The following is a 12,635-nucleotide window of genomic DNA, read 5'->3' on the forward strand; positions in this document are numbered from 1 at the left end:
ACCCAAAACTGCCACTCAACCTACACCCCTTGGGTTTTGATACTGGAGATCTGCCGTCAACAGCCAGCTGCTCAGATCGAGTTGGTCTCAAGTCGGTTGGTTTTGTCGAGTTCTTGGTTGGTCTGGATAGCCCTACTCCACCATAGTAAACATAGATATAAATTTGTTCCATCACAAATCTATTCAGATCAAATGTAGTTTACAAAGTATTAGTGACAAATAAAAATTAAATTTATGTTCTTCCAATATCAAATACAAAAATTTATGTTCAAGCAAAATAGTAACAATCAGCAAACAAGAGAACCAATTTATATGCATTTTTATTAATTGTGATTGCAATTCTCAAAACAAAATACAAGTGAATTTTTTTTTTTCAAAGTGATCCAAAAGATAAAACCTTTTACTTAACTTCAAAGCATATTTATTAGTTGTGGTTTAATCTTTGTTTTTTTTTTAATAGTGGGTAGCAAAGTTTAACTAATGTATACCGAATCAAGGTGAACAAATTCTATTGTATCTTTTGCTTGCAATCTCATCTATCAAACCGCAGTAACACCCTATTACGACATTACCTATTACAAATAACAACACCCCATCACCCATCACCCTTTAAGTCATTATATACATACAACCCCATGCACATATTCAACAAATCATTCACACAAAATCCATTACATACATAACTTTTTTTTTTTTTTTTTGATAACATTACATACATAAAAAAGTAATGAAACGCATTCACTCGTATTATTCTTACAAAACTCACTACATTCATACAAAATCCATTCAAAACTCATGCACATATTCAACATTTCAAGTCTAATACAACATTTCAAGATTATATAAACACTAAAAATTGACTAAATCTAAGAAAAGAAAATCTATATCAACTAAATCTAAGAAAACAATTTGACTAAATTCTAGACTATATATCTAATGGTCCAACAAAGAAAGAAGAAGATTTTAAATGAATAAAGGTGAAGGATTCCATCCTCCCAACCAAGGCCTGATTAAAATATCGATTATAAATTTGTGCAAGTCTACGAAACTATAACTGTGGGTACCATAGGTATGCTTCACAACGTCCTAGGCGTGCTTGGCATTCACCTAGGCATGCTTGGCAACCACCTAGGCCGTCCTCGAATGGCCTTGCAACGTCCTCGGCATGCTTTGCATTCACCTCAGCATGCTTTGGCATTCACCTTGGACGGTGTCCTAGGAGTCCCACATCAAAGGAAAGCCCCTCCACTTGCTGCCTTATAAGCTTTGAAGCGAAGGAAGTAGTGTATCATCAGTTTAGTTATTCGAATAACTATAAACTATGATAAAATTAGCATAGTCAAAAGATTGGGTAGCTCTAAATTTAGCCAATGCATCAGTAGATTGGTTTGCCTCCCTGAAAATGTGTTGTACAGTTGATCTAAGGAATTTCTTCAATAGGTGTCTTGCAATCATTGAGCAAAGGCTCCAGCATAAGATTATTTATCGAGTAGTTATTAAGTAGTAAAACAATAAGTTCAACATCAAGCTCCACACATATAAAAGAGATCCTAAGTTGAGTATTTAGGCTGAGACCGTCCTTTAGAGCCCATTGTGGTGGGCCTTTTTTGAGTCTTGGGTTGGATCGCTCCTGCTGTACTGCGGCCCTATGATTCTGGGGTAGAAAAGTTGGGACTGGCCTAATTGAAACACACCTTAGGCCAGCTTGTACGCAAGTTAGCGCCCTAGCAGGAATCTTGGGGTGTCACGTGCCCACGGCAGGAAATGTTGCTACCAAAAAAAAAACATTATAGTAGGAAAAACATGATATAGCAGGATAAATAAAATATTTTAACTAAAATATTTTTTGCTGACAATGATAATGCTTAAACAGTTCCACAAAGGAGAAATATGATGATGTGATTATGGCAAGAATAGATTAATAACAAGAAAATAGCATTAGTCCTTAATCAACCATAACAAAAGAAAAGAGGATTAGCCTGCTAAAGGAACAAACTTGGCTCCTTGGCAGATTCAAGTCCAAGAAGAGAACCAATCTCCAATGTGGGTAATCTCAGATGGGAATCCTGCCGTAGAAGTTACTCACTTTGGAAAATGGACCTAAGTGGCTTAATCTCTAATTCTTAAGTTGCTAGAGAGTGGGCTATTGAGAGGGAGAGAAGTGGATAGCCTATTGGTGCATGTTTTTCACTCTTATTACTCATATTTTCTTCCTCACTCTCGATTTCCTTGTTTTCTTTGTTTTCTTATTTATTTTCCTTTTCTCTCTTTTTCTTCTTCGTTTTTCGTGCTATATGGTTTGTTTTTATGGTTTACTATGCATGGCTATGGCCTTTTATACTGCTTACTGTGACAAGATTTACCATTTTTACACCTCAACTACTTTTAGCTTGTTATGGGTGTCGTTCCCAGATTGTCCACTGGTCTGCTGGCTGCCTAGCCACCACCTCTACATTGCGTTGGCCGTGCCATGCCTCATTCCCAAACAAAAGTAGTTTTTGTTTTGTTTTCTACTTCCCTTGCACTTTCATTCGGATAAGGGCTGGGTTTCTCTCTTACCAACTCTTATAGCATGCACCTAGTGATTTCAGCTCATGTTTGCCTATTTTGGGTAGTATGTCATCCTAGCAGGACATTTTCTCCAAAAGAGCTTAAGTGGGAACCCCAAAATAGGCTTCCCTCTTCTCCCCACTGCCAGACCACACCCTTTCTTACCTCAGACCTGTAGCCCACTTCCTCTATATTGGTTGGATATAGGTAAATGGTGCTTGAGTCTTGTGCATGCTCCACTTCCATATGAGTCCATTGCTTTTTTGGCATTCATGCGTTTGTCATTGCCTATAGATTTGTCTGACTCTACCGCACATTTTGGTGCTTGTTTAACTCTTGTGGCGTGGATGAGTTATTGGATCTTCATTCTTTGCATCTCATTTCTTCTTTGGGCTGAGCATTGCTTGAGTGTGGGCTTTCTCTTCTTTAATTCGGCCTACGTCTCCATTCACTTCTGGTTCGTGGGCAAGCTGGTGCTTCTGCCATGCATTGCATTGTTTCTTCTATGATGTTGTTTACCCTTGTTTACTTTATCACTTCTGGGCTTGCGGGTACACTGCCCAGTATTCCTGCTGAATTAGTCCATATAACATCTTGGGCTTCCTCGACCCATTTTATTTTTTGGGCATCCTTGACCCGTTTCATTTTTTGAGATATCCTTGACCCGTTTCATTTTTTAGGGCATCCTTTCCTACTTCTTATATTCCCGTAAGTTTTTGCTAAATCTTTTAGGCTTTATTAGCCCAATTACCACATCCTTTACCTTTGGGTTTATTGGACTTCAAATCAGTCCCATTTATTAATTCCTTTCTTTGAGCTCCTCCGGCCCCTTTTTGCTTTCTTTCAGTTTTTTATGATTCTCATGAGTTTACTATTTTATTCTTTGGGGCTCCCTTGGGCCCGTTTGCCTTCTTTAAGACATTTTTACTATTTTGTAGGCTCGTGGACCATTATTCCTACCATTCTGGCCAATTGGTCTTTACTTTGTTATTTTCTTTCTCCATCTCTTTCATATTGTTGGGCTTCTTTTGCCATTGGGTCTTTTGCCAAAAAATGGGCATCAACACCCATTACTCATCTATGACTCAAGAAGTTATGCCCAAAGATCTGGCATATCCTATAACCCATTCACCATTCTCATTACAAATTAGCCTGCCACCACCTGCTAATCCGAGCTGCCAATTGCATATCTATCTATATTAAGCTTTAGCCAACTCACTGGGGTTTGTTCCAGCCCCGGCTAATCCAAAGCTACAATATTATTATTTTTTCATGTAAAAAAAAATTCAAATCGACCCAATCCAATCAACTCAATTCACTTGCAATCCATTTAAAATGACCCGCTTTTATTCAAACCCGACCCAACCTGACCCATTTGCTAGTACTGTATAAGACAGTTAATCGAACAGTAAAACTCAACTCCCCCTCCACCTCCACCTCCTCCGGACACAGAAGAAAACGAAAAGCCAGCAATGGATCCTCGTTATTGCGAAGAAAGGCTGAGAGATGAGGTAATCTACCTTCACTCTCTGTGGCACCAAGGCCCTCCACCAAGACCCACACCCACACCCACACCTCCACCTTCGTATCACACTCCGACCCCCACTTTCTATTACCAACAACAACAACACATTCCAACTCCAACTCCTCCTCTTCCTATTCCTAATGCAAACCCCACTCCCCATTATCCATTGTATCACCATCAACACCATTACCACCAACCCCTTCCTATCCCACAACCGCAACAACAACCCTTGTTCACCCAAACAGGAAAGAGATTCAGAGAGTCCGACCCGCCTCCTGATTCGGGTCCCGAATGGCCATGCCTCAAAGACCCACCTCCCCAAACTTCATCTGGGTCTGCTTGGCCTCCCATGAAGAAGCCCACACTGCCAACAGCAACAACAACAACGACAACGACAACGACAACAACTCAACCCTTATCGGCCGAAAGCCAAACCTATCAAATTCAGCACAAGGCTTTCCAACCTTGCCGTGAATTTCTCCTCGTCAAGGATGAAGATGGAGATGAGGCTAGCCAAGATGGGAGTTCTTCATCTTCGGAAAATGAACAAGTTGATGAAGAGGAAGAGGAAGAAGACGACGAATTGAGCTTCTTTTTTAAGTTGTTTTCGGAGGACAGTGAGTTGAGGGGTTACTATTTGAAAAACAGTGATAATGGAGATTTTTATTGTCTTGTTTGTGGTGCAATAGGAAAGAAGGCGTGGAAAAAATTCAAGGGTTGTGTTAGCCTTCTTCACCATTCCACTTCTATTTTGAAGACTAAGAGAAAACGGGCTCATAGGGCTTTTGCTCAGGTTGTTTGTAAGCTTCTTGGTTGGGATTTTCATCGGATTCCCAATATTGTCTTCAAACCTCAGCCTCAGCCTCTGCAGCTCCAGGTGATTCAAACTCTTTGTTTCTTCATATTTAGCATTTGTTTACTTGATCTACATAAAACAAAAAACAAAAACAGAACAAAAAGTAGTTGCTAAATTCTTCATGAATGGTCTGGTGGGTTGTCTTGTGTCATGGGTATTGCATTGCAGGGTGGCCCTGAGGGAATTGCTGATGATAGTAAGGATGACTCTGATGATGTTAAAAAGGATAATGCAGCAGCCTCTGTCAATGGTATTGAACAATTTGACAATTCAATCTCCGTTGTCACTGTCAGTAATGGTGAAAATGCAAACCCCAATCATCCCCAACACACTCCAACTTCTATTCCTAATCCAAACTCCAGTCCCCATTATTCATTGCATCACCATCACCACCTAGCCCCATTCCCACAACCTCAACCCCCCACCCAAACAAGAAAGAGAGTGGGAGAGTCTGACCCGCCACTGGATTCAGGTCCTGGGTGGCCTTGCCCCAAGAGCCGCCTCCTGAAACATCATCTAGTTGGCATTCCATGAAGAAACCTGTTTCCACTCTTCAACCCTTATCGGCTGAAGACCAAGCCAGCCAAATGCAGTACAAGGCATTGCAACCCTGCCGTGAATTTCTCCTCGCCAGAAATGAAGATGAAGATAAAACTAGTGAAGATGGGAATTCTGAAGAAGATGAAGAAGAATTGCGCTTCTTTCTGAAGTTGTTTTCAGAGGACAGGGAGTTGAGGAGTTACTATGAGAAGTGCTATGAAAGTGGGGATTTTTATTGTCTTGTTTGTTGTGGAACAGGGAAGACGGTGTGGAAAAAGTTCAAGGGTTGTGTTGGCCTTCTTCAGCATTCCACTTCTATTTTGAAGACTAAGAGAAAGCACGCTCATAGGGCTTTTGCTCAGGTTATTTGTAAGGTTCTAGGTTGGGATCTTCATCGGCTTCCCGCTAGGTTGGGTTCTTCATCGGCTTCCCACTATTGTGTTGGCCTTCTGCAGCTCCAGGTGATTTAATTCTGCATTTCTTCATATTTATTTGTTTACATTATCTTTAGGAAACAAAACAAAAAGAAAGTCATGGGTATTGCAGGGTGTCCCTCAGGAAATTGCTAATGATAGTAAAGATGATGATGTTGTTAAAAAGGTTAATGCAGTTTCTGTTGCTGCTAGTAGTGGTGAAGTCGCAGCAGCCTCTGTCAATGGTATTGAACAACTTGAAAATTCAACCTCTGTCATCACTGTCAGTAATGGTGAAAAGGCATTTTCTATTAATGGTAATAGTAATAGTGGTGAAAATATGGTCTCTGTTGATGGTGATCACAGCGATGCAATTGATAAAGAAGGTTTTTGAGGTTCAGCAGTATAGTATTGTCAATTAATGGTATGCAATGTTACTTCTATCTATCATTTTTTAACTTATTCAATTATGTGTCTTCGTGGAATTGTGAATGGGTCTATGCATATGATATGTGGATTAACTAAATTTTAATTGTTGTGTACTGCAGAATCCTTTTACGAAGACTGATATCAATGAACAGATTTGTCATCTATAAACAAAACAAAACAGATTTGTCAGAAAAAGAACATGATAGCAGCAAGCACTCTGAAAATCTTGAGAAGGAAATGTCATCTACAGGACTGAATGAAGAGGGGGTTATTTATATGCGGGTGAGATGATTGTTGTGAATACACAGAATGAAAAAGCTACTCTTTCTTATCTTTTTTTTTTTTTTTTTTTTTTTTTTACATTTTCTTTCTAGGCATGATAGTTGATAATGTTCATTTTTATTCTCCAGACAAATTGCTGCTAAAATTGTGGTTGCAAAATATATACAAAGATTAATCAGTTTCTTAAGTTTGGTAGCTTATGAAAACCCAAGTATTTTGGGCAAAAAAAAAAATCTTTTGAAGTCGTAGTAAAATAATAAAACCACAACAGTTTTATATAATGAGCAATATGTCCCTTAGGACTGCATTCTAATGAAGTTTCTCTTTAAAGGAAAAAAAATTGTATAAGATAGTGACATAGCTTCCCAAAAACAGGAATAGAAAACTCCATTTCCTAACTCACCACCTTCCATCTTTGCAAGAGTTACCTTAATTGCATAACCTTTCATCATTCACTTGCCTGAACACTATAATGAGGCTGCATGATAACTGACAAGTATCTGGGACTTGTGATATATATTAAACCAAAGAAGTTAGATTTTTGGTTGATTTCCTAATATTTTGCCACCTTTCATCATCCACATCATTGAGATTTATTCATTTATTTAATTTTTTAACTTCATTCCACGACTATAAACAACTGTCTCAAAAAAACCCAATGACTACGTGACCCAGAAAACGGACGCAGGGAGCTTGCTCTTCTTCCTTCTCTCTCACTTTCTCACTCATGTCCAAGCCACACTATCTGTGACTCCACCACTGCCATAGTTATAGTCACCGGTGATAGCGAAGGAGACGAAGGTGATCCACTGGCAGTGGAGGCTCCTTGGACTATGGCACAGTATTTAAACAATTTTCTGTTCTACATAAATAGAATAAAGTGTTGACTATTAGTTATCTTTATATTAAAAATGTAACACCAAAATTGTTTAGTCCGCGAAGCTTGATCCTTGATAGAAAGAGATGATTATGTGTTATCTCTATTGAAATACTTATTGTCTTTTAATAATTGCCTCATCACATCTAAGGGATGAAGACTAGAGTCAACAACTTATGGAAGGAAAAGATTTCTTTGATGTTATATACACTGAATCAATTTTTATAGAAAATCTGGATTTATTTTAGATGTATTCAAATCAAACAAAATTAATATACACATATATAATATACTTTCGTGGAATATTTTTCTGTGCATTGCTTCGTGAAGACTGAAAACAAACCAAAGTCGTACTTCTTGATGTTGCATGAGTTATTCTGCATTTTCTGCTCAACCAATTTACTATAGTTGTCTCAAGTCTATAAGTTTTTGGGTTCTGTTATGATTATGTGCTGCAATTTACTATTTTTTTTGGTTGATTCTGTGATAGGCCTGTAATGCTTTGCTCTCTGGAAGTTGTAATTTTGTTGTCGGTTGCTTTTGTAATGGATTTCTAGGCTTTTGCTCTCATGGAGTTTTGTTGGGCTTTTGTGTGTGTGTGTGTGTTTTATTTATTTATTTATTTATTTTTTTTAATTTAAAAAAAAATCTGAAATTTAGTATTCTTAAATTGCTATCATATAAAGTAGTTCCTGCAAGAAACTGATGTGAATTTTTGTTATTGTTGCATGTTTGCTGCCCTGTTGCTGTTTTTTGTGTGTTGTATTTGTTATATGTAAGGGTTCTTTATTTCTGTGTATGATGTTTTTGTTTTGAGAATTTGACTGATACAAGGTTAGCCAGGCTTCACTTAAACTTGATATAGTAATGTTATAAAGTTGAGCGACTTAGAGGTCTAATGGAGAGTGAGAAAGGGTGTGGAAGTGTGGGAGAATAGGGGGATTTTTACTGATCATTATAGCAGGTTATTATTTTCTCTCTCTTAATGACTAAGGTTGAGTATGATTCAGTAAATCCTCGATAGGTTGGGCTTATAAATCCTTGAGCCCTTTGTCAATTTTATGTTGAAAGATTCTGCCCTATTGTATGATGCAGGAGTCGTGGTTTGAAAGAGTTATTCCCATACTTGTACTTAATTGGAATGGATAGGGAAGCTTCATATGGAATAGATTTATTGGCCATGTTGTTAGGTATGGTAAAAGAGTATGATTCAAGCATGCAGTATGGTGCAAGGCTCACTCTTTTGAATGAACTATTCCCAGTCTTGCATTTAATTGCAATTGAAACAGGGCTTCAGTACACCCTTGCTAAGGACCACTTAATGAAAGATCTATGAGAGCAACAGCTTTTAAAGATTACTAATTGGAGTAGACGACTCTATGTTTGACATGTTATTCTCCCAACTTCGCGAATGGTGAGGCTGAGGTTGCAATGGTTGGCGATTTCCTTGGAATGGTATATGGTGCACAATGGCTGTGTTCGATGCAAAATTTGAGATTTGCATGTGATATTTATTTATTAAATGTGTTTAAATGTAAATTTGGTAGCTTCATAAAGGATTTTTCATTAAAAAAAAAAAAAAAAACCTTGTATCTGAATTGAATAATCATTGATGAAGTGGAAGTAGATCCATAAGCAACCCAAGTTTCTGATCTGATCAATCTCTGTCAAAATGGTATTTGTTCTTTATTTTGTTGTTGTTTTTATTAAATTTATACATTTCTTGTACATGGTTTCTCATAATTATACGGAAATTTAGTGTTATTCAATACAAAATTCTTGATATTTTAATGGCCTATTGTTGCTTAAATTTCTTGATGACTGATCTGTGCTTAAGTTGAAGCAGAAGTGGATATATGAATACCTTTCATTTCAATTTATAGTTTGTTTCTTTTGGTTTCTTTTTTTTTTTTTTTTTTAGTTTCTTTTGGTTTCTTTTTTTTTTTTTTTTTCATATTCGGATTTTTGTTTCTTTTTGTTATGTTAGGTTTAATGCCCATTTTGATTTACTAAGCAGAGGTTTAGGAGTCCAAGGAATACATAAATTGAACTTGAAAACAAGGATTTGGTTCAAGGAGATTAACATTGATAAGAATTTGATGATTTATTTGATATTGACTGTCTTTCTGCGGCTTTATGCTGATTGTTCTAGTAATGGTGTAGCAATTTAGTTCTTGACCAGAACTATATCAGTAAGTGAATAACAATTAAGGATTTAAGGTTGTGTTTGGGGGTGTGGGACTTGGTTGATTCTCACAGCAGTCGGTTATAGAATCAGTCTATGAGATTTTTTCGTTTAGTGTCTTTAGGATGGTGTTTTCTGGTATTCTCTTGCTTAGGACCTCTAAAGTTGTTTATAGAATATCAGATTTACGAGAGCAAGAGCTTTTAACGATTATTAATTGGAGCTAGTTGACTCTATGTTTGACACATTATACCCTATGTAGACAAGGTGGACACACTATACCCTATGTAATTGCCATTGCGTGCTTGTCTTGATTTTGTATTCAGACTTTTCTATGTGTGTGTTAGTCTATTAGAACTTTGTTTTTGGTATGTAAAAAAAAAAAAAAGATTTATGAGTTGAGCTCTCAGTTTTTAGCTTCATGCGTTTCATAGTAAGAGCCTAGAGCTTGTTGCATTGTCAGTAAAGAGAATTTGTTGTCTTGACTCTTGAGAACATTTAAAAAGAAACCCAGACCTGCTAGATTGGGAAGTGTTTTTCTACTCTCAAGCCTTCAATTGTTAGTGAATTAGCTTAACCTTATGCATGCATTTTATGTAGTTGAGTCATACTCATGTTTCCTTCTTGTATAGTCGCTAATTGTGCTAAGCCTGTTTGGTTCGATGTTTGAGTTAGGCAAGCGCTTATAAGACCAATACATATATAGGCTTGCGTTCAGTTCAGTGGTTTTTACGAAGTTGTGTTTTAAAATTGGAGTAACAAATGGACTAGAGATATAGCCTTTTTTTTTTTTTTTGGTTGGATAATTCGATACTATTGGAAGGCAGATTTGAACCGTAAATTTCTTAGAAATACTAGATGTGTCACATCTTCTTTTGCCGAGTGTTGACACCACCACACCACCCCCACCACCCCACATCCCCCTCCCCACCCCCCCCCCCCCCCCCCCCCCGGGGGGCACAATTTATCTTCATCAAAGATCACCTCCCACTTGACCTGTAATGTAGCCACATCTTGATTAACTTGTTAATGCATTCTTAACAAATTGGTCTCGAACTCGTGACAATTTTTCCCTTGGGGGTCAGGCCGTCAGCCACGTTTCCATGGCTTTTCAAAAGAGAGAATATTTTGCTCTATGCAAGCACTTTTGATACTGCGAGTGACGTCTCCATTGAGAGGCAAAACCTGTACTTTTTTATTGGGTACTTGAATTTTTGGTTGTTCTTCGATCTCTAAAATTCCATAGGATTCTTGAACTTTTGGCTATTCTTTGATCTCCCAAATTTCATTTGTTGTTTCTTGGTTGCTGTTGACTCTAGAATATGTATTTTTTCTTCAATTAAGGTCTTGAGCATCTCTGAAATTTGATCCTACTAATCTTGCATCATTGCGGAATTTGTTGACATGGCCTTGAGAGTCTAACATTTGGTGTTTGAAATTCTCTGACATTCTTTCCAAAATCTCCACACTTTTTTTTTTTTTTTTTGAAAAACAAAATCTCACCCTTTGTTCTTGAGGATATCAGATTTCACATTTGCTCTGCAAGCCAAGCCTTATCACATCTGAATATCACAACTCATGCGGCTAAGCCCTTGTCTTATGCTATTTGAATTAACCTTTGTCACAGACATAATAATACAACTTAAGTTTTGGTGTAAATGTTCTTGTAATCCTAAATCATTCTCCTTTTTTATTCTCAATTTCTTCTCCTTTTCCTCTATTCTTTCAAGTGACATTCATTTCTATACATATAAGAATGTGTTAAATAGTAGCCCACACGGGTTAGCTCGATTGTAGGCCTTAGGGCATGCTCCCTCAAGGTCCTGGGATAAAGGCTTGGGATAACCCGATGAAAGGTTTTTGCAGGCGAGTCGTGTATCTAGGGTTTTCTCAATAAGGGTAGGTTCAAAGGGACCTTAAAGAGGTTCCCCGTCATTTAAAAAATAGAAAAAAAAAATTTGTATTAGAATCGGCACCAACTATGCTTTCAACAAATTGAAGTTTCGAGTAACATTCAGTTTTGCATGAAAAGTATTATTAGAAGGGTAGCTTAAAAAAAAATGAGCTTGTCAAGGTGGAGGCGTTCATAAATTTGCTTCTGTAAATCTAGAATTGAACATTTTTTTAAGACTATGATTATGAATTCATCAAACTCGACATTTAACACTTCAAACTTCCTGTTAAGTACAGGAATATAATCTTACAACTTTCACTAATCTAGGGGAAGATGGGTAAATTGAAGTTCTTGAACATTTTTTCACATTTTATTATACTAATAAAATATGTATTTTTTTTTTTAATAATTTGATTAGAACTAATTATTCTACTAAAATAAACCAAAAATAAATTTTGAGTAAATTACTTTTGTATTTTTTAAACATAATTTAAATTTAATTACAATTACTCTATTTTGCAAATTCTTTGATTCTAATTATTTAGTGATACATGTTTACGCTATTTAAGTTTTCTATGGTCTTGTTCCAAGCGTGAAGCTACAAGTAATTTAAAAAAACGAAGGGGAGAGTAACTTCAAAAAACCTAAAGGAAAGTTTATGTAAGTTACACTTTTTTTTCTCTGTGGGATTTGAATAATAGCTGTTTTGTGTGATGCATCGGTTGTGACTAGTATATAACTTAGATACAATACCTTAAATACAGTTCTTTAGGTATCCTTTTTAAATTACTGCCACCTGTCTAGCTTAATAACTTAGCTAACGTCTGTTAACACCATCTCATTTTGTTTCTTTCTTCCCCTTTTTTTTCCTTTTTCTTTTCTTGGCCCGCTAGAAACCTATTCATCAAATCTCTTAGACTCTCACACCAAATGGCTAAAGATGATCAATCCATGGAAATTTCCAATGACCAAAGGCACATGCATTCAAGGGATGCACTACCTAATTTCATTTTTCTAGATGGGGTGAGTCTGCAGATCTACAGGGGAGTGCCTAACAGGTAGGAAAAAAAAAAGATTTCTTAGT

General features: G+C 36.9%; 1 protein-coding gene across 1 annotated transcript; it reads left to right on the forward strand.

Moving 5' to 3' along the window:
• Positions 1-3,783: 3,783 nt before the first annotated feature.
• Positions 3,784-6,782, forward strand: LOC112036276 (uncharacterized). The gene is given in 5 exon segments (XM_024069084.2): positions 3,784-4,952; positions 5,100-5,458; positions 5,461-5,932; positions 6,018-6,308; positions 6,433-6,782. Coding segments are annotated over 4 exon segments (2,022 nt in total). The 5' UTR covers positions 3,784-4,022; the 3' UTR covers positions 6,279-6,308; positions 6,433-6,782.
• Positions 6,783-12,635: the final 5,853 nt, after the last annotated feature.

The sequence above is a fragment of the Quercus suber genome, unplaced genomic scaffold (genome assembly GCF_002906115.3).
Source record: "Quercus suber isolate HL8 unplaced genomic scaffold, Cork oak 2.0 scaffold_97, whole genome shotgun sequence".
Lineage (NCBI taxonomy): Eukaryota > Viridiplantae > Streptophyta > Magnoliopsida > Fagales > Fagaceae > Quercus > Quercus suber.